The 23323-nt window shown below is 42.4% G+C and overlaps 1 protein-coding gene across 6 annotated transcripts in view; it reads left to right on the top strand.

The window, feature by feature from the left end:
* Nucleotides 1-23323, top strand: part of NEDD4L (NEDD4 like E3 ubiquitin protein ligase) — a 348067-nt gene that overhangs the window by 171107 nt on the left and 153637 nt on the right. Inside the window, exon 1 of one of the 6 annotated variants that reach the window (XM_007191974.2) lies at nt 9379-9504. The exons of the other annotated variants lie outside the window; for them this stretch is intronic. Within the exon in view, the coding sequence (XP_007192036.1) occupies nt 9488-9504 (17 nt within the window). The 5' untranslated portion in view covers nt 9379-9487. Of the gene's footprint in view, nt 1-9378; nt 9505-23323 lie in introns of those variants that run through there. 6 annotated transcript variants of the gene reach the window in all.

The raw sequence follows: 23323 nt of genomic DNA, 5'->3' as shown, positions 1-23323 counted from the left end.
CCTTCGCCTACAGTCAATATTTGTGTGCCCTCTGCCCTTGGCTGGGTTTTCTCTGTATCCAGGTAGATGGGGGTCACAGGTAGGCAGCTCCCCGTGCCATCCCGCCCGCTGGCCAGGACTTGGGGGTCAGGCCTGGCTGAGACCCCCAGCTGCCCTCCTGGAGTCAAAGATGGCTGGCTTTGTTCCTGGCTCCTCTAAAGGCCTGAGGTCTAGATCGTAGAGAAAATCCTTCCTGCTTCACTGTTGTCGCCGAAACAGTATCAGCCAAAATAATCACGAGATCTTTCCAGGTAACCACCAGCTGTACTCTCAGCTGTTGAGAGAGTTGTGAGCTGCTTATTCATCTTAGAAGTAGTTACTGGGAAAAAGGTTAAAATTCCAGCTCCCGATTGACATTACCCCTGAAAACAAAGGGTTGATTTTCCTTCTCCTAGAGAACGGACACGTCCGTGGAAATTTTTGGAACAGCACGTGGACACGTGACAGAGCCTCACCTCCCAGAGGCAGTTAGCGGTGTCACTTCAGACTAAGTGGAAGCTCAGAGATGATAGATTCCAGTGGGGTAAATGGAGTTGAATAGAAACACATTAAAAAAGCACCACCTGCAGTGATGTAAGCTGTCCTGCTCGCTTCACTGTTACTCATCCTTCCGCTGTAGGCAACCGGGTCACATGTGATCATAAAGCACCTCTGACTCAGGTCAGGGACTGGAAACCCGTCACATTACGGAGGGCGTTTGGTCACAGATTCTGGACCAGAGGCCAGGTGCAGTCCTGGGGCTGTGATCTGTGGGAACATTTTCCAGTGCAGGGATTTGAACGTGCAGCTCAGTTAACAGGGTTGGCGAGTTGATTTTGGCCGAGATCTGCCATGCTAAGTAGACTAGCCTGAGACTCAAGGAAGTCTCCAGCTTCGTGAAAGGAAAATGTGGTGTGGCGGGCTTTAAGGCATTTTAATATGTCCCACTTTTTCTTACTTGCCCTGTTGTGTTGAGGTTTTTCAAGGGCATAACTGTATGTGAAGTTAGTGAGTGATACGTCTGAAGGACACTGTCCTGTCTGATAATATAGTTGTGTGACTATTTTAACTCATTGACAAGGCTATTGAGGACATTTGTAATACTGTGTTCGTTACTTTGAAATAATTCGTCTTCTCCTTATTCTTTGAGTCTGTCAGTGACCGAATATTTATTATCTTTGTGCTAGATATTGAGGGGTACCTGTTTTTCACTTATGCTTGGCAGTTTTTGTGGAGCTAAAATTCTTTTAAAAGGTTGATTGTTTCTTCCCCTGTCTCTTATTGTTTTCACTTGCTTGATTTTATTTTTAAATACATACTTTAACAGCCCTTAAGCATGGGGCTGAGCGAGGATGGCAATCAAAGACAATTATGATTTAATTGATGGGTCAGATTAATCAGACTGGCAAAAATATGTCCCCTAATTTTGTTAGCTAGTTAAAAAAAAATTTTTTTTTTCTTTTCAATTTTTTGTTCATTAACGGGAGGCCACACACTGAAGATGGAGTGATTTTCCCTGCATGTGTGTGTGTGTGCCAGTGGAACTCTGTTTCCGAAGGAAATAAAGAATTTGGTGGCTAGAAAGATTATGTCAGCTGAAAGGTATGCCTGTCAGAGAAAGAGAGAGTGAGTGAGAATGAGAAGACCAAACCAGGGCCCTGTCACTTACGCGGAACTGCAAATCCAGGAGATGAGGCGTCACCCACTGCAGAGCTGTTGCCATGAAAATTAGATTTTGAGCATGACACAGGACAGAAAGCTTTGATGACGAAGCCAGCAGTAACCACCAGTTTAAGGCTGAGACCCACAGACTTCCCCAGTAAGACTCAGCGGAGCACTCGTGGGTGAGGCACCCCGGCCCTCCCTCCCTGGCATCTGCTCTGAGCTGCAGGCCTCCTGCAGTTGCCCCATCCTAGGTATTGCCCGCATTGTAATTAAATCACCCTTTTGTCATGCTTGTGAACAATCTATATTTGGCTTGGCTGCTTTTTGTGGGGGAGGGGAGAAGTGTGGGCAGAGAACAAAATAAAAAGAGTAGTTTGTGAGCTCCAGATGAAGAGCACAGCAGTAAGGGTCTAAACGGCCTCCCATTCTTGAGGCGAGGCTTGGTTATTTATTCAACAAATGTGCCCTGGAGCCCCTCGGGGGGCGACTTGGGAGGTGGGTGCTGGGGAGGCCCAGTGCCCGTCGGTGCCCGGGCCCTTGGGCCGCACGGCATCTGCAGGGAGCTTCAGCCGATAGTAACCAAGGGAGCATATAATAACCAAGCACGGGAATAACAACTGCATGGGTGGACAAGCCTTTTTTCTTTTTCTTTCATATGGTAGTTTCTGACATTTTCCAGTATGGCTGTTTTCGGTTAATTTGAAAGTTGTGGCCGACGCTAGGATAGTGGTTAGAAAACCTGCTTTAAAAAACCCTTTAAAACATCTTTCCCATAGAAAGCTATGCATTATTGTGCCTAGAAGGGTAAAAATCCGCCACTGTTCTATTAGAGCAGAATGAAAAGATGTTTCCTGGAAAAAAAGTATTTCCGCCCCTCAAACATGTTTATCTCATCTCATGCATGTTGGAAGCCAGGCACATGCGCATCTATGGAGTAGCCCAGAATGAACGAATTATTCCGCCTTCTAAGCGGTGTGGCAGCCTAGATACAGAGGCGAAGGGTTGAACTTGGGGCTGGACCGTTGACATGGCACGAGTTCTGTCAGTTGCCAAATGGAGTCACGTTAAGTTACGTGACCTCCAACATTGAGCTCTCATTTTTCAAGTCAGAATTTATTTTAGCAACTTATGGATCCAAGCCTTGGAAAGGCTTGTTACTATTTTGAAAGTACAGGTGAAATACGAGAGGGACGGGTGAATGTGAACACGCGCGGAACAGTACATTTATGAGACGCCGTCCATACTTCCTGCACTTAACCCAGCATCGCTGAGAAAAAGGCATTGTGTTCTGGGTTTCTCAGGTCGTCATGGCCACAAGCTCCTGTGCTGTGCTCAGGGTCAGGGAAGCTGTGGGACGACTGCAGACACCTGCAGCTCACCAAGTGCTGAAGTAAAGGGTTGGAGGCCTCCCTTACCATTTGATGAGATTAGCTGATAGCCATCATGACATCCGATTATTTCCAGTTTCAGGTGGCAGAACTAGAAAACAAACTTGGTGTGTCTTACTCCAGGGTGCATGCCCTCAATGACGTTGCTATGTTACCCTAAATCAAGTAAACCAAGGCAGCCATTAAAGAAGGAAAAAAATCCTATATTTGTCAAATGTGCAACTGTTAAATTTTTGTGAGGGTCTTCCACTTAATGATTTCTCATTTCCTGCAAGTTATTCAAAAATCACTGCTTCAGACAGGTCCCGGGACCGTCCTAATAAACAGCAGCCAGTGGCTTCTTCCACTTGCCAATGTCAGTCCCCTTTGCCTGCTGTGTTTCTTTTCTCTTCAGTATTTGTCATCTGTATGTTTACCACCTGTTTCCCCTTGCTAGAGGGGAAAGTCCGCAAAGGTAGGGGGTTCAAACGTTTTCTTCCCTGGTGTATCTCAGGTGCCTAGGCCAGTGTCTGTGGCATAGTAGGTGCTCCTGAATGTGCTGAGTGAAGGAGCAGGAGAGGAAAGCAGACACTTGAGCCTTGAGGGGCCGTGAGGGAAGCCACCGGGTGCCCTTGTGGTCCTGACTTGGGCCATCAGGAGGCTGTAGTTTCTTCTGAGTCATCCATACTTTGAGGTGAGTTGTCTGGAGGTGGCCCCGCCCCACCTTTAAGCATTAGTAGAATGGAATTGGCTGGGTGGCTCTCACGACCCTGAGGGGAAAGTCTCATCGCCAGCCTTTCTTACAGACTTTTCCCACAGGTCGGGGCCGAGCTTCCGTCTTCGGTTACACAGAGAGCTCTTGTCACCGGGACTGGCTCCGTGGAGCTCGTCACAGGCTGTTCCTCGATGTGGCGAGTGTCCCTACCTAGTTGCCACTCCGGTTTTCAGCACTCAGCGTGCCGTGGTTGCGTGTTCCACTGTGGTCTTACTTAGCCTTAATCCTTTATTAATTGCCTCTCATTCAGACTCCCTCAGAGCAGATAATCCTTCACTTTCGGCTTCCTTTCCATTACTATTGGATTTCTTGGTTTCAGCCATGACATGAGAAAAAGAACCAAGAAATTGTGAGTGAGGCTGTTGTATTTCCATCCGATTTACCCCTCTCTTAGCGGTATTATGCTTGAAAATAATAGAGAGGGCCATTGCCCAGCGTGTGAATTCTGTGTGTTCCGTGATTCGTCCGGTGATGTTTCCCAGTCTTTGCTTACCACGGAGCTGAGGTTTACCCACAGCACCACACATCGCCACCACACCCCCCGTGCCTAACCTACCCTTGCGCCATCACCGTACCCTGTAAAGCAGTTACTTGTGGGAACCTACAGTGTGACCGAATGTCGTATACGCAAGTGACCGGGACATGGCCCTGTTCTCAAGGAGCTTCTAGGCCAGTCGCAGTAACGGACACATAAGTAAACGATGGTTGTACTGGGCGGTTTCTGCCAGCAGGTGTGGGGTTTGGCATTAAGAAGCCTTCTCAGAGACAGTTGAGCTGCTCTTTCAGGTCGAGTGAGGGTCAAGTGCAGGCCGGGTGGGATCAGGGCGTTTCCAGCAGAGGAGAAAGGTCATGGTGTGCTCGGAGAACTAAACGAAGTTCCCCCTTGACTAAGTGTGGAAGGCACGTGGAAGATGACCTCGGAGGGGCAAGCAGAGGCTAGAGCCGGGCAGACCTTGGATGCCACGGTCGTCTGGACTCTATCTTTGAGGTTACAAAGAACCAATTCAGAGTGGGTGATTCCCATGTGTTTGGCTTGGGTGATTAGGTTAATACTTGGCTGCATTAAGAAGATGTGGAACAGGGGAGGTGAGGGCTTGCGGCTGGGGTGCATCATCACCGGGCTGGGATCACCAGAAGGGTTCCCTCTTTGCTTTTCTGGTGCTCAAGCTTAGGGTCCTGGCTGGAGTCAACTTGGCTGCCACTTAGCAGTTCATAGTCATGGAAGAGGAGCGGGATGTGAGTCCCCCCAGTGAGCATTGTAGAATGAAAAGAGGTCAAAGATAAGGCCTTGGGAGCACCAACATATAAACTTGTATTTCTCCGGTCTGGACATCCCAGTCTGAGCTCTTTATGTGAGATCCGTGCACTTTTCCACACCTGCGGTTCTCTCCTGAATGCGCTGTATTCTAATCACCCTTAGAGCCTTGCTACACCCACCTGCAGTATCGCCTGGGAGCTTGTTAGGAATGCAAATTCTCGGGGCTCACCTCACACCTCCTTAATCAGAATGCATTTAAACAGAATCCTCAGGTGATTGCTATGCATGGCCAAGTGCTAGAAGCCCTGCTGTAGAACATCTTTACCAATCACGTAAAATCGGGGGCTCGTTTCTTCTGTGTTCTCCATAGGAGGAGCTAGTTGCCTTTTAAAATTTTCTCAAAATTACAGACTATCGAATATATAGAGTGTAAATCTAATTAGCAGCTAATAAGCGGCATTTGGCTAGGATGCAGAGCTTTCCCTCCTCATGCTGTTTCTCGCATTCTGATAGCTTTGTGTTCATTTATAAGGAGGCTCACTGCAAACAGGCATGCTACCTGCATGCTCACTTGCTTGGGGTCATCTAACACACTTTCCCCCCAATGACCCAGTGAAGAGAGAGATTGCATCTCACTTTTGTGGTGACACCGGCCACATCCACAAGTAGCTTATATTTGATGTAATTATGATTACTGTTGGATGGTACCTCCATCCATGTCAGCTGCACAGAAATTATATTCAGTATCTTGTAATAACGTGTAATGGAAAAGAGTCTGCAAAAGGATACGTATATACATATACATTATATATATATAACTGCATCACTTTGCTCTACACCTAAAACTAACACAGTATTGTAAGTCAACTATACTTCAATAAAAAATTTTGAGGTTAATTACAATGAATGTTTTCTCAATAATGTGCCTTTATTAAGGGCTGTTTAAGAGTTTGTCTGGTGTGTGAAAATTCACAGCTGCGTTGAAGTTTACACGTCTTTATTTTGAAAGGAAACCTTTTCAGGCTTGGGGAAAAGATCAGCAACAGATGACAAAAGCATGAAAAAAGACACTGAGAACTTGTACAGTTGGAGTAAAAGTTTATAGTGGTGCATAATGAGCTAGTGATACATTTTTAAAAGTTTATTTTTCATTAATTTTTATTGAAGTGTAGTTGCTTTACAATGTTGTGTTAGTTCCTACTGTACAGCAAAGTGAATCAGCTATATGTATACTTACATCCCCTCTCTTCTGGATTTCCTTCCCATTTAGGTCACCACAGAGCATTGAGTACAATTCCCGGTGCTGTCCAGTAGGTTCTCATTAGTTATCTATTTTATACATAGTATCAATAGTGTATATTTGTCAGTCCCAATCTCCCAATTCATCCCAGCCCCCTTTCCCCCTTGGTGTCCATATGTTTGTTCTCTACATCTGTGTCTCTATTTCTACTTTGCAAATAAAATCATCTGTACCATTTTTCTAGATTCCACACATATGTGTTATTATACGATATTTGCTTTTCGCTTTCTGACTTACTTCACTCCGTACTACAGTCTCTAGGTCCATCCACGTCTCTGCAAGTGACCCAACTTTGTTCCTTTTTATGGCTGAGTAATATTCCACTGTATATATGTATCACATCTTCTTTATCCATTCCTCTGTTGATGGACATTTAGGTTGCTTCCATGTCCTGGCTATTGTAAATAGTGCTGCAGTGAACATTGGGGTGATGTGTCTTTTTAAAGTATGGTTTTCTCAGAGTATATGCCCAGTAGTGGTATTGCTAGGTCATATGGTAGTTCTATTTTTAGTTTTTTAAGGAACCTCCATACTGTTCTCCATAGTGGCTGTATCAATTTACATTCCCACCAACAGTGCAAGAGGGTTCCCTTTTCTCCACACCCTCTCCAGCATTTATTGTTTGTAGATTTTTTGATGATGGCCATTCTGACCCGTGTGAGGTGATACCTCATGGTAGTTTTGATTTGCATTTGTCTAATAATTAGTGATGTTGAGCATCCTTTCATGTGTTTGTTGGCAATCTGTATATCTTCTTTGGAGAAATGTCTATTTAGGTCTTCTGCCCATTTTTGGATTGGGTTGTTTGTTTTTGTTTTTGTTTTGATATTGAGCTGCATGAGCTGTTTGTATATTTTGGAGATTAATCCTTTGTCAATTGCTTCGTTTGCTAATATTTTCTCCCATTTGAGGGTTGTCTTTTCATCTTGTTTATGATTTCCTTTGCTGTGCAAAAGCTTTTAATTTTAATTAGGTCCCATTTATTTATTTTTGTTCTTATTTTCATTACTCTAGGAGGTGGGTCAAAAAAGATCTTACTGTGATTTATGTCAAAGAGTGTTCTTCCTAGGTTTTCCTCTAAGAATTTTATAGTGTCTAGCCTTAAATTTAGGTCTTTAATCCATTTTGAGTTTATTTTTGTGTATGGTGGTAGGGAGTGTTCTAATTTCATTCTTTTACATGTAGCTGTCCAGTTTTCCCAGCACCACTTACTGAAGAGGCTGTCTTTTCTCCATTGTCTATTTTTGCCTCCTTTCTCATAGATTAGGTGACTATAGGTGCATGGGTTTATCTCTGGGCTTTCTATCCTATTCCATTGATCTATATTTCTGTTTTTGTGCCAGTACCATACTGCCTTGATTACTGTACCTTTGTAGTATAGTCTTACGTCAGGGAGCCTGATTCCTCCAGCTCCGTTTTTCTTTCTCAAGATTGCTTTGGCTATTTGGGGATTTTTGTATTTCCACACAAATTGTAAAATTTTTTGTTCTAGTTCTGGGAAAAATGCCATTGGTAATTTGATAGGGATTGCATTGAATCTGTAGATTGCTTTGGGTAGTATAGTCATTTTCACAATATTGATTCTTCCAATCCAAGAATATGGTATATCTCTCCATCTGTTTGGGTCATCTTTGGTTTCTTTCATCAGTATCTTATAGTTTTCTGTGTACAGGTCTTTTGCCTCCTTAGGTAGGTTTATTCCTAGGTATTTTATTCTTCTTGTTGCAATGGTAAATGGGATTGTTTCCTCGATTTCTCTTTCTGATCTTTCATTGTTAGTGTATAGGAACGCAAGAAATTTCTGTGTATTGATTTTGTATCCTGTGACTTTACTAAATTCATTGATTAGCTCTAGTTGTTTTCTGGTGACATCTTTAGGATTTTCTATGTATGGTATCATGTCATCTGCAAACAGTGCCCATTTTACTTCTTCTTTTCCAATTTGGATTCCTTTTATTTCTTTTTCTTCTCTGATTGCCGTGGCTAGGACTTCCAAAATTATGTTGAATAATAGTGGCGAGAGTGGACATCCTTGTTTTGTTCCTGATCTTAGAGGAAATGCTTTCAGTTTTTCACCACTGAGAATGATGTTTGCTGTGGGTTTGTCATATATGGCCTTTACTATGTTGAGGTAGGTTCCCTCTATGCCCACTTTCTGCAGAGTTTTTATCATAAATGGGTGTTGAATTAATGATACATTTTAAAAATATGAACTCCCTTTCCTGTTTATAAGTGATTATCAACAGTGTAATCAGGTATCTGGAATTAACTGTTCTGTTATTTTCTCCCTTAGTCCTCAAACGTTAATAATTTTTGTGTCCTTTAGATTTGAACATTTAAGTTTCTCACACAGGAGTGTGTCAATTCCATAAGACATTTGTTAAAAAGTTTTTGCTTTTGTTAATCAGAAGTGACTTATAATGTTAGTTTGGGGTATTAGGTAATATTGCTGAAAATGAGGTTTGCTGTGAAGCTTTTTTTTTTTTTTTCATTTTCTGATTTCTTTGCATTTACTTGAGCTTATAACTCAGGACAGTTTAGGAAATGACCCTGTGGCTCCCGCACTGTGGAAAAGTGAAGAAAATGAAGGAAGTTTAAGAAAATGAGATTTGCACAGAAAATACATTCTGTGTCTAGTTGATCAGTATCAGGTATGTGTTGAGAATTCCATGTTTTGGCAACTCAGGCAACACAAAGTTTCCAAATGTGTGACCCTGGGAAGAAGTTACCCTATCATATGATGAGTAGGAAGTCAAGCAACAAAGAAATACTTATTGAGGGCGTGTTCTCTGCACAGTTCTATGGAGAATGCAGACTTGCCCAAGAAGTAGACAGTGGCCATAAGTGACTTGCAGCTAGTTTAAGAGTATAATATTAAGATTTACACACTTGAAAAAGGACAAACAATACAGAAAGGCACGTGAGTCAACAGCAGAGGAGTGGCCTCTGTAGTCACGACTTAGGAACGCAGAGCACAGAGAGGCTGGTTATTATAGGGTGGTTTGTTCTGGGAAGATGAGGAGGAGGTGCTGGCTGCCTGGAGCCTGGAAGGATCAAGGATTTCCACAGGAGGAAGAGGAGAAAACAGAAGGGATCTCCGATAAATGAGTATGCACCAGGGGTAAGTGGGCTGAAAACTTTGAAGGTGGTAGATAGGCATATTTGGGGAATCAAACACATGTGGCTGTTACTGACAAGGGGGTTTAATTGGATTCTGCACTTATTGCCTAATAGAAATTCTTAAGCATAGGGCAAAAGTAAAGCAAGGATCCTGTGTTGTGTTTAAGTGTACTAGAGGTCTGACCTCCATAGTTTTTATGGGAAAGGTACATTTTATTCTACGTAAATTGTCTTAATCTGTCCTTTGTGTTCTTACCCCGTGATTATTTAACACTTTCTCCTTTAGGGTCGCAGGGACAGGGAGAAACACATATATCCATAAAACAAAGTCATCTAGTAGCATAAACTGTAACACCCTTACAAGTTGGGGGTGGTGTGGGAAGGAAACACACCTTCTGTAATTCTAGAACTTACCCCAGGCTCTCTTTAGAAGTCCTTCGGTATCTAGTCTCATCCAACATGGTAACTTAAGGGAGGATTTAAAAATATCTGAACGCAAGGAGAAATCTCCTGGGTGCATCCAACTTTGAGGATGTTGTAAGGGACTCTGCTCTTCATACTGGTGAGGAAGTCAATCGCGATTTTTAATGCTGATGAAGGCTTCGTTTCTTCTGTAAATTCGCTTCTTGACAACATATGGGTCCTGGAGATCCAAATGTGAGTACCTGCCATGTATTTATCTGCATAACTGGGAAAAAAATATGTGCTTCATGACATTCATCTTCCTACCATTGGGATGGAGCTTTATCGTAACCCAGCCCTCTTTCTATTGATTATAGTTTTTTCTTCCTGCCATAATGCTGTGAAGCATAATTGATTGCGCCTCTCTTTTAAAATTCTATTCTAAAAACCCTTATGGTGATACAGTACAGAACTCGCCGTAATGGAAAGGTCAAGTGTCTAATGGTTTGTTTGTGTGTTTAACAGCCTTGAAGATAAAACTTTAAATATTTGGCCAATTATTTAAGAGTTGAGGGGATGTTTTTGTTTCCCTGAGCAGTTCTAGGATTTCACACGCAGTTTTTGGGCTTTTGAGAGCAGTGTGAACGTCCTGGGCAGGGCGGCATCTGTAGTAAACATATTTTAAGTATTATTCTGCAACCTAATATGGGCCCATAATCCCATGCAGTTCGAAAATCCAAAAAGCCCTGGAAAGAAAACATTGTTGTAGGTTTGTAGGAAACTCATTTGGTGGCAAAATCTGACCTCAGTGGACTTGGGAGTATTTCTGGTTTTATCTAAAACATTTAAGATAAGTATTTGTACATGTTGGCTGTGGGTCCTGCCCCCAGGCCCCTACTGGGAATGTTATGCAGTAATTGGAATAGTTAGGACCATCTAAAATGAGAAAGAAGTCAGAGTTCTGGAACACATTTGGCCGCAAGTGTTTCCAATAAAGGATGGCTTGTTTCCTAAAGCTGCCATATGAAGTACCACAAACAGGGTGGCTTAAAATGTAGAAATGAATGATCTCACAGTTCTGGGGGCTACAAAGCTGAAATCAAGGTGTTGGTGGGGTCATGCTGTCCCCGGGCTCTAGGGGAACCTTCCTCTTCTCTCCTCTCCTCTGGTGGTGGAGCAGTCCTTAGCAGCCCTCCGGTCACATGGCCGTCTTCTCCCCGTGTCTTCATTCCTGTGCGCACGTCTGCGCAAATTTCCCCTCTTCTGAGAGCACAGTCGTGTTGGATTAGAGTCCAACCTAACAAACTCATTCTCACTTGACTACCTCTGTGAAGACCCTTTTTTCTAATAAGGTCACATTCTGAGGCTCTGCAGTTTCATATCGTTTTGAGGGGACACAGTGGAGCCCGTAACACAGGGAATGGTTTCACAAGGAGGCACTCCATTCTTGCCGCGTTCAGGCCAGTGCTGATTTCGAGACCCTTGCCTCCTGACTTTCCTGGTGCCCTGGCAGCTACTTCACTGAATGGCTGTCACTCGGGAGCTGCCTATTCAGACTTGAGAAGTTGCCACATCTCGTGTTAACCTCCTGTAGGGCAGGAATCCCTTCCCCTCAGAGAATCTTGCCCGTGAGAAGAAAGATTCTTACATTGAAAACTGGACTGGGTTCCTTTGGCACTACCATCACTCCCATCCCTGAGAAGTCTAGACGGTTCCTACCTACGTTAAAGGAAGGATTGTGCAGAAAGTCTTTAGAACAGTGCTTGGCACGTAGTAAACACTTAGGTAGAGAGGTCGCTATTGATGTGCATAGGAGCTGTTGACCTGTCTCCTGAGCTGTCCTCGGATTCCTCTTCTCTCCACCACTTGCCCTGTATACCCAGGAATATTGGTGCCACAAGGCTGCTCTCGGCATAGTTGTTGTTTACTCATCTGCATGGCAGCTCCTTCTTCGAGACCTTTGTTCCTGAGCGCTGAGCCCTGCAGGTCTCAGCAGTGTCCGTCGCTGCTGTTGAGGGCTCCTGAGAACCTCCGAGTGCCTGCCTTCAGTCCCGGCACCCAGAGCATGCGGTGACAGTAGACGTCAGGCACAAGCTGTGCTCTGGGCACCCACGGCTCTTCCACAGTTAACTAAAAGCATCTTTTTCTCCCTGTTTAGTGAATAAAGGCTGAATTCCCTGAGTAGTTCTGTGCCTTAGAACTTGCCCTCTTCCACACAGCTCGGTGTTGATTCCACTTTGGCATCAAGGTCAAAGTTCCTCTGCTTGAGCAGCGTGGCTTCTTTTCCACCCTAAGGGCACAGGTGAGATGAGCCGAGGAATGGGCTTCAGTGTTAGAATGATGACTTTGGAAGTCTGTTCCTGTACTTGGTGATTTCAGTGTGATGATGTGTCTGCGTACCTGTTTTTTTAGGCTACCGACTTTATAAATTGGGGGGGTGGAGGGAGCTAGTTTATTTAAAAATATATATATATATATATACACATATATATATATATATATATATATATATATATATATATAATTAAGCAATTACAAAGGTATCTTTGCAAGAAGTTTGAATTGGCTTGACTTCTCTAACTATAAGGGAAGTAGATGAGTGGGTATCAGTGTCCACCAGACTCATGTCAGGAAAGAGAGACGGATGAGGTGATCACATCTCAGAGTTTGTCCCCTTGCCTTATTTCCTTCAGAACTGAGTTCCTGATAGGCTCTTATAATAACAGGGTACTTGGCAACTGTCCTCTTATTACAAGGTAGTGTTTTTAAAAAATAGACAAGAACTGACTTGCCTTTTCTCAGCTGCCTCACCGCACCGCCTTGAACTAATGAACAAAGTGGTGCTGACTGTAAATTGTAGTTACAGGTAGGCCTTGTAAGTTGCCCTTTCTATGACCCCAGTAAATGTGGGCAGTATCAAGTGGTCAGAGAAAGCCCACCCAGAGAGGCAGAGTCTTGGGCACCCAGTAGATATGAGCTGCCTGTACCCTCCTCCCATCCTCTCAGGAGTCATGGCCTGGATAGTGGAGACAAGTACTGAGTTGAATGAGCTCATTCTGCTGGATGCTGGAGAAAGAAAGAGGAAAAGACAGAGTCTCAGTGGTTCCCAAAGTGGGGTGCCCAAATGGGCAAATCGTTAGAAAGGCAGATTATCAGGTTCTACCTCGGATCTGAATCAAAAACTCTGGGGGTGGGCCCAGCAATCTGTGTTTTAACCAGCCCTCCAGGTGATTCTGATGCCTGCCACAGCGTGAGAACCTCTGCACAGGAATTCCTTAGTCTGCAGGCCTCTGCAGGCAGTCCAGCCGCCGTGGTGGTGCCGGGTGCTGGAATCCACACGTCTGCACTGCGGCGGAGTCCTTGTCTTAGTGCACGTACAACGGGGAGGGGGTATGGAGGTACTCTGAATTGTTCTAGTTAATCATTACCGTGAGCAAACACCATCAGAGTGTAGGTCCTGCCAAGTGAGCATAAGAATGAAGCCCTCAACAGGTACTTGGAAAAAGGTGAGCAGTAGCCTGTTTTAAGAAGGAGGAGGGGTACTGATGGGGAATATTCGAATGTTTCCATGATACAGATTTGTGGTTACCAAGGCGGGGGAAGGATTGGGAGTTGGGGATTAACAGATGCAAACTATTATATGTACGTATAACTGAATCACTTTGCTGTACACCAGAAACTAACACAACATTGTAAATCAACTGTACTTCAATGGAAAAAAAAGTTCCAATGGTAAATCTATTCAACCTCATAATTTGTCGTAGGATTCGTAGTCTCTGTGACACAAGACTTCTGATGTGGTGACTTTGCCTGTGCCCCACGTAGATTGCCTTCTCTGGCCTGGATAGTTAATAGATGGAGCACATTTGCTTTCTCTTTCTGCTAGAGGATAGAGTCCATATTGCGTAAACAGTAGAACTGGACTCTGTGGTTTTCAAAGAATGTCTTTAGGGAAGATTTAGCGTTTAGGTCCCACAGTCATTCAGATCCATAGGACTCCTAAGATTCAAACCTGTTGTCAGCCAGCCCAGGATTCTTTTGCCAGGGTGGGGCCTGAAGGAAAATATTGGCAGGGGGTGTGGCTCTCCTTTCTGATGGTGAAATGGGAGAGCCATGCATAGTGAACTCTTCCTTGATAGCCATTTCTGCATCTGTTATTAACACGTTTGCCCCATCTGTAGAGCTCCTGCCTGACCTACCTCTTGGAATTCCTGTCCGTTTTACTTCTGTAGCATTGTAGAAGTTTATTACCCTTTGTGCTAAACAATTTGCATAAATATTTTCTAGCTGATAACCCTTCTCTAGGCGGGAATTACTGATAAGTCTGTGGAGCATTTGGTAAGTGAATATACACTTTGGTAAGTGAGTATATTAGGCATAACTTGGTCTTTGTTTGAAAACTTACAGCTTTGAGGTTATACTAATTATTTCAGTTAAATAGTTAAGATCAGTAAAAGCTGATAATGAAATAAGAATTTAGTTGTGTGGTAAATTTGAAAGTGTGCATATATTATACTGATTCTATATTGTCCTGTGGATATATTTCCCATTGGACAGTCTTCTGGGACCTTTTCTTAATTAAATGCACACAGATAAATTTATTGACAAAGACCAAATGCTCTTTTAACTAACAATAGTAGGACTTGTGTGTTTGTGTGTATGTATGTGTGTGTGTGTTTAAAAACACTTGTTTTACAGATAAAATCTCTGTTCGTGAAACCATGTCTCTGGGGCTGTGATGGGAGGTAATGCGGAAATGATTCATTATATAGATTTTTGTTCAGCCAGAGCTTTTAAGGACTATTTAAAGTTTATATAAAGTGAACTTGAGCTCTACATAGTCTTGGTGTGAGTACGTGTATTTACTCCTGCAGCTTTAGTTATCCAGAGTCCTTAAAGTAGGGATCCTATGGGTTCGGATCCTACTACTTTATGCTGGACTAGTCCTCGGAAGGTAACAAACATGACTACTCGAATAAAGGTTGAAGAAAAGTGAGTAAAAGTACCTCTGATGGACTTCCCTGGTGGTCCAGTGGTAAAGAATCCGCCTTATGCTGCAGGGGACACGGTTTCGATCCCTGGTCAGGGAACTAAGATCCCACATGCCGCGGGACAACTAAGCCTGTGCGCCACAACTACTGTGCTCACACGCCTCAACTGGAGAGCCTGTGTGCAGCAAACTACAGAGCCCATGCACCCTGGAGCCTGCGCGCCACAACTGGAGAGAAGCCCGTGCAACGCAACAAAGAGCCCGCGCGCCGCAACTAAAGATCCCACATGCCTCGGTGAAGATCCCGTGTGCCACACCTAAGACCTGATGCAGCCAAAAGTAAAATAAAAATAAAGAAACAGTAAATAAATCTTTAAAAAAAATGAAATAAATAAAAGTACCTCTGAACTATCCTACGGCAATTTGAAATGAATGATGTATGTAATTATAGTATTTGCTATAATGGTCTCATTTGGCTGAAGATTTCTATAATGTCCATAATGTTTGTTGCATATTAAGAGAGAGGACTACTATACTGCATGAGGAATCATGCGAAGTAGTTTTAACTTTCTTGTACCATTTCTAATCTGAGAAATCCACATTTAAAACATCTCATCATGGATTACTTTTGGGTATTCTACCTACATTAGGCAGTAAAACCCTCTAAGCTTTGTAAACGCTCTCAGGTTGTTGAATAACACCTGTCAGTGTGCATGTGGTTTGAGTATGTGCACGTGCTGTGATGTGTTTCTGAACTGTATTTTCAGAAGATACACTTTCGTGCAGTCTTGTCTATTCAATTTGGAAAATTGGTAATTTCTCTTACAAGTGCATGATTTGAATTGCTGAGTGTTGACATGGTAATTAAACATCACTTCACTGGCAAGGGTCCCACAGATAGACGCTATTCCAGTAGTGATGAAGCATATTTCACCAACAGGATACTTAACAGAGATACTAAGAAAGGGCATTCCTTTTTACTCCACTGAGTGTGTTTATATACCTTTCTTTAAAGGCTCTTTGAGATGTCTTGACCCTGTTACTTGAAAAGGAAGGTGGTGGTTCAATTAGAAATTGACGTTAAATTTGTAATGTTTACCCCACATACTTTATCAGCACAAGTCTGGTATGTTTAACTTGAATTTTCTGGTTGTTACCATTTGTTTGGGACCATTTCCAGTGAGACTTCCCTGGTGGGGAGGGGCAGAGAGGCTGGCCATAGGGACTACCTATGTCACCTTGCGGTCTCAGTGTTCCAGCCTAAATAGTGACCATCTCTATCATTTGGAATATAGAGAGAAATGAAAGGAAGAAAAAAATCACTCATGGTCTCATAAATGCGGTAATAAACACTATTTTATAGTTTGGTATATTTATAATACAGTAGGTGTATATGCTTTTACAGTTTAATTTTAATTGCTAATATAGTTTAATTAAAAATTTTAAACTTTCTTTGTAAACAAAGCGTAGGCAACTACATCAGGTTCCTCCTCAATACCATTTTAATGGCTCCATAGCATTTCATGTGTGCACGTATGTACTAGGACATTATCTTTTCTTTTCTTTATCCATGAAATGGGAATTACTAACATCCTGCTTACCAGGGTTATTCTGAAGATCAGAGATGGTGTATACATAAGGCACCATGCACAATGCTGTACACTCAGAAAGTGCTTAATAAATGATACTGGAAGTTATTATTTCTGTTCATAAGATGGTCCCTGCATTTCAGATCATCTAATAAACATAAACATTTATGACTTTTTTGAGTTCTTAGAATATGTATATACCCAACTTTCATAAAGGCGACATCTGCATATTTTATGCATTCACTCTTGTCTGACTTTGGTTTCTCTGGAGCAGGGGTAGACAGCCTCTTTGAGGGCAGCATCTGTTTACCTCTATCCCCCTGCCCCCCACTTTTTTAACCTCCCCCCTTGGTGTCTACCACAGTCCTTTGCACATGGTGGACACTCTATTTGAGGAATTAATTACTGAACAGTTTCTGATAAGGGAGCAGTTTTTGGTTTCCCTGTTTCCTTATGGCTTTGTGAGTTACTATCTCTCTTGGCTCTCTTTTTTTTTTTTAATTTTTTTTTTTTTTTCAGGCCGCGCTGGGCGGCATGTGGGTTCTTAGTTCCCTGACCAGAGATTGAACTCGTGCCCCCTGCATTGGGAGCATGGAGTCTTAACCACTGGACCGCTGGGGAAGTCCCTCTATTGAACTATTACTAGCATAAAAGAAAAGTGGTTTCTTAATCTCTGATGATTGCATGTATACGGGAAAAACACGTGATAGAAAATGCTGGAGACAAAGGCATGTCACAACTATCACTTTCTTTGACAGCTGTATGAACATTTTAGTAATTTATAAGTGGAACTTTGCCTATTAGTGACTGCCACTGAATGATATTTATACTAGCAGAAGATAAGAAAACATTGGTTTTAATTCAAATTGTTTTAAAAACAAACTCTTCTGGCTTAAATATTTTCATGGGCTACTGCATATCTACATAGATATAAACAGAACTGTGTATTTATGTGTCAGAGATAAACAGATGCACATGCAGTGCTCCCACCATCCCCCCCGACTCCAAAGGGTCTCTAGGACCCAAGGTTGGGACCCCCGAGTGACTGGTTGTGGATGGCAGAGGACAAGGAGAGAGTTGGTCCTGACTAGCCATTTCAAGACTTGGATGACTGCGAAGGTGCTGGGATAAGGGCAAACCACAAGCTGCTCCAAACAGCTAAGTCATTCCTGAAATATCCAAAAGTATATTTTCCAGCAGCTTCACAGAATGTGCCTAAGCTGTAAAGTTGTTGGGTTTTTTTTAGTTGAAATATAGTTGATATACAATGTGTCAGTTTCTGGTGTACAGCAAAGTGATTCAGTTATATATACATTCTTTTTCATATTCTTTTCCATTATGATTTATCACAGGATATTGAATATAGTTCACTGTGCTATACAGTAGGGCCTTGTTGTTTATCCATTCTATATATAATAGTTGGCATGGGCTAATTGCAGACTCCTAATTTGTCCCTCCCCCACCCCCTTTCCTTTTTGGTAACCATAAGTTGGTTTTCTGCGCCTGTTTCTGTTTTGTAAATAAGTTCCTTTGTGTCATATTTTAGATTCCACATATAAGTGATATCATGTGGTATTTGTCTTTCTCTGACTTACTTCACTTAGTATGATAACCTCTAGGTGCATCCATGTTGCCTCAGATGGCATTATTTCACTCTTTTTATGGTGAGTAATATTCCGTTGTATATATGTACTACATCTTCTTTGTCCATTCATCTGTTGATGGACATTTAGGTTGTTTCCATGTCCTGGCTATTGTAAATAGTGCTGCTGTGAACATTGGGGTGCATGTATCTTTTCGACTTATAGTTTTCTCCGGATATATGCCCAGGAGTGGGATTGCAGAATCATATACGAACTCTATTTTTAGTTTTTTAAGGAACCTCCATACTGTTTTCCATGGTGTCTGTACCAATTTACATTCCCACCAACAGTGTAGGAGGGTTCCCTTTTCTCCACACCCTCTCCAGCATTTGTTATTTGTAGACTTTTTAATGATGGTCATTCTGACTGGTGTGAGGTGGTACCTCATTGTAGTTTTGATTTGTATTTCTCTAATAATTAGCAGTGTTGAGCATCTTTACATGTGCCTATTGGTCAGCTGTATGTCTTCTTTGGAGAAGTGTCTATCTAGGCCTTCTCATTTTTTGATTGGGTTGTTTGTTTTTTTATTATTGAGTTGTATGACCTGTTTGTGTATTTTGGAAATTAAGCCCTTGTCGGTCTCATTATTTGCAAATATTTTCTCCCAGTCCGTAGATTGTCGTTTTGTTTATGGTTTCCTTTGCTGTGCAAAAGCTTGTAAGTTTGATTAGGTCCCGTTTGTTTATTTTTGTTTTTATTTCTGTTGCCTTGGGAGACTGACCTAAGAAAACAGTGCTACAATTTATGTCAGAGAATGTTTTGCCTTTGTTCTCTTTTATGGTGTCATGTCTTATATTTAAGTCTTTCAGCCATTTTGAGTTTATTTTTGTGTATGGTGTGAGGGTGTGTTCTAACTTCATTGATTTACATGTGGCTGTCCAGCTTTCCCAATACTACTTGCTGAAGAGACTGTCTTTTCCCCATTGTATATTCTTTCCTCCTTTGACAAAGATTAATTGACCGTAGGTGTGTGGGTTTATTTCTGGGCTCTCTATTCTGTTCCACTGATCCAAATGTCTGTTTTTGTGCCAGTACCACGCTGTTCTGATTACTGGAGCTTTGAAGTCTGGGAGGGTTATGCCTCCACCTAAGCTATAAAGCTTTAATGCCTCTTTACCTACCTTGGACAAAGGTAAAAATGCATCTGTCTGTAGTAGACCCATTGCTTTCTTGCATTTGTTGAAAGGTCATACATATTTAAGAGCAACTCATTGTCAGTGTTGGTGACAAGTGATGTATTTCAAAGTGTAATTCATGCCTTTCAGTAAACGTCAAAGGCTGGAATATATGTGCATATTTCTTTCAAATATCTTCAGTAGTCACCCATTTAAGGCAATCTTCTGGGTAGAAAAAACATCTGAAGCTCTTTTGGGTTTGTTATTAAGGTTTTAGGCTAGCCATGAAATTGCAGGGTTCCACGCCTCACTGAAGAGTATGTTGTAGTTGTAGCGTATGTGTAACTATTATTGCTATTTTCATAATTTTTGTACTTATAAAAGTAGTACTTGCTCACAGTAGAAAATTTAGAAAAAAATGAAAACCACAAAGAAGAAAATAAACATAATTCATAAAGTTGTAATCTAGAGAGAACAACTATTAACTTTAGCTATGTGTCAGTTACTTTTGTGTGTGTGTATATATATATATATATATATATATATATATATATATATATATATATATATATATGTTATATATATATATGCTTAGCGTGGAAAATGTAACCATGAAAGCATAACAGATTTTAAGTGCTACCCACGTAAATAAACTGTAAGCATTACTGACTAACAACAACAAAATAATGTGACTATATAGAATTAGTCACATTTTTAGATCATTTCTCTTCTAAACCACAAAGCGTTGAGCTTCCTAGAGAGTAATGTTAATGAGTTGCACTGAACACCAGCCACTAGGACGGTAACTGGTTGCCAAGAGTGAACCCTGTTGAGTTTTGTTGTAAATAATACTGCCAGTTTGATCCTCTCCACCCAGATCCCCATGGGGCTTCCACACAGCATGAATAATGAGGAAGCATGGGATACTTAGTGTGCTGGGGTTGGCCGGCACCCAATTTATGCTATAAGGTAATCAGTGTCAGATTAGATCAGCAATCACAGCAGAAGTTAGGGGGCTTGGAAGGAGCAACAGAGAACCTCACAAGTCTCGAAAGAGAGGAAAAAACAGGATCAGTTACAACATCTGTCATTAACAGGGCACTTATGCTGTGTGTTTGGTGCTGAAGTGGCTACTAATATTAATAATACGTAATATTCTCTGGTCCTTACAATGATGCTCTGAGTTAAGAATTATCGTTCCCGTTTCATTCATGAACCACCTGAAGTTAAGAGCGGTTAAGTGACTGTCTGAAGGTCACTTAGACAGTTGGGGAAGTTGAGATTTGAGACTCCAGTGGAGATGGTCAAGGGCACCAAATGAAGAAGTACCAGCCAAGGAGATAGATGGTCTTCTTGCCTACTTCCCTCCATGCCCCTCCTGTTTTTTTTAAAAATTATAAAAGTATTATGTATTACTGGTTAATAACAGCAACAAAGATCTTCAGTGTACAGGGAGTGACATGAAAACCAGAACCTCTACCCCTATAGCTGTACCCTGTGTCTACTCCCCGTAATACAAGCTGCTGATGAGCTTTTTATGTGTCTTTCCTAAACCTTCTGGTGGTCTAGCTGGGGGGAGGTAAGTCTTGAACATAACCTACCATTGACCTCAGGATTTGGCCGGCCTTTCGTAGTAAAGGTGTGGAGAGTGTGAGATCTGAGAAGTAGAGCTTCAGAGGGCAGAAGCTTCTTCCAGAACTGCTGCCTCTATCAGACAGCTCAAGTCAGTGTGAAAAAGTCTCTGGGAACTGAATTCTTCCTCTCACCACTCCTGCAGAGTATCACACTCAGATGAAGGTCGTCAGGGGTTAAAACAACAAGCAAGCTTTTGAAAAGAAGCTCGTGATGAGGCTTGCTGTCCCTCAGCCTTGCCCCTCCCCCTAACACACACGCACACCTGCCTGCCTTTTGTCTTGGTTATTGCTCAGGTGATATGTTTTTGATACCTCATAGGTAAGTTGGTTAGAGCTGGTAACGTGTATAAGAAAATACCAGCCCAGTGATGATCAAGGGGGGGTTCTCATACAACTGGGGGCTTCACCCTTCATGCCCTGGTGGAGAGGATAGGGTGTTATTCCCTCTTCCTGCCATATCTTTAGGAAGCCAATCCGTATTTACTTAGGATGGGCTGGGCTATTGTTATTACGGATGAAGAGAAGTGAGTTTGAATTATTCTGAGATTCAGAATATCCTAACCAAAAGGAATCATCCAGTCCACTGGCTTTAAACTTTATTTTTTTAAGTTTTAGAACCCTGTCCCAAAATATTCTAACATGAACAACCCATATATAAAACAGATTAAGGTGGAAATGGTAGCCTGTAGTTATCCTGAGGTAGTTATGCAGAACTAAGGCTCTGTCGAGTCTGCAGTTTGAAAACCACTGATTTAGTCCAACCACTTGTTTTTGGAGATACAAAAATCGAGGTTCAGCATGCTCAAGTGGCTTGTCCAAGGTCGCACAGCTGGCTATTTGGAGTGCTGAAAAGGAGATAAGATCTCAAAGGTGTGACCTTCCTTAAAGGTAGACACTTAGCCCAAGAGTCTTGTTCCTCCACCAGACTTGGATAAGATAATAAGATAAAAATGAGGTCATAATAGCAGTTACGGCACAAAATGTTTTCCAGAATTTGGGGAACTCCTGGCCCTAGACACTTCTTCCAGCTAGGTCTGTTGGTGGTCAGCATAGTGTATTGCAGCAAGGCTGGATCCATGCACTCAGAGGGTCGGATTCTGGAGCAAGCATGCCTGTGTTCCTTCCCATCTCCCCTGCTTCCTGTTTAACGTGGGACAAGCTGCTTGATTTCTGTCTCATCTTCTCATCTGAAAAACGTGCCAACTTCATAAGCTTGTGGTGAGGGTGGAATGAGATACTGCATATAAACATTTGCCAGGTGCAGCATGGATGCTTGATGGTGGTTGGGTGCTGGGCTGGTGGCAGTGGTGACGGTAATGGTGGTGCTGGTTTCAGGTGTGCTGATAGTTGGGGTAGAACTGATTGCTGCTCAGGCTGCTCTGGCATCTTCCTGCTCATTTTCTGCTGCTTGATGCCCTGTTTGTATCACAGCTTTCTGCTCCAGCCTTCCCCTTGGTGAAATGGGAAAATGTTGTCATCCTCACTCAGCTGAGCTAGGGAAGGCCATTCATGAGTGTCCTCTTTTTTAACTATCTTTTTAAAAACATTTTATTTTTTATTAAAGTACAGTTGATTTACAATGTTGTGTTAATTACTGCTGTACAGCAAAGTGACTCAGTTATATATACATATACATTCTTTTTCATGTTTTCCATTTGAAAATATGATATGGTTTCTCACAGGATATTGACTATAGTTCCCTGTGCTGTACAGTAGGACCTTGTGTTTGTCCATTCTATATATACTAGTTTGCATCTGCTGACCCCAGTCTCCCACTCCATCCCTCCCCCACCCCTTGGCAACCACCAGTCTATTCTTTGTGCACCCGATTCTGTTTCATAGATAGATTCATTGGTGTCATATTTTAGATTCCACATATAAGTGACATCATACGGTATTTGTCTTTCTTTTTCTGACTTACTTCATTTAGTATGATAATCCCTAGTTGCATCCATGTTGCTGCAAATGGCATTATTTTTTTTAATGGCCAAGTAGTATTCCATTGTATATATGTACCACATCTTCTTTATCCATGAATGTCCATTTTTGACCTTTGATGGTTTAATCCTTTTTGTTGCCCACTCCTGGGAGTGTAGTCGGTGCTCTGTAAACATTTGTTGATGGGAGTGGTACTGCTGTACCGTTGGAAAGGGAGACGGATCTGGACAGCTGGCTCCCCTCCCCACTCCAGCCCCACCACTCTTGAACTTACACCCTACCATCCTTTCACCAGCCCATCCCAAGCCCTGTGCTCCCTTCCCTTGAACTTGCACCTTACTGTCCTTTCACCAGCTCCCACCCTTGGCCTTTGGCTCTCCGTTCACCTTGAATTCTCTTCCAGGAAGTTTCCTGGTCAATCTTTTACATAGTCACCGTAGTACCTACTTCTGCCTGGATGAACACTCAAGACAAGCCCAGACATGCCTTCCTTGTCACAGCTGGGGGAC

Source organism: Balaenoptera acutorostrata, chromosome 13 (genome assembly GCF_949987535.1).
Source record: "Balaenoptera acutorostrata chromosome 13, mBalAcu1.1, whole genome shotgun sequence".
NCBI lineage: Eukaryota > Metazoa > Chordata > Mammalia > Artiodactyla > Balaenopteridae > Balaenoptera > Balaenoptera acutorostrata.
This window is presented reverse-complemented; position numbering and strand designations above follow the sequence as displayed.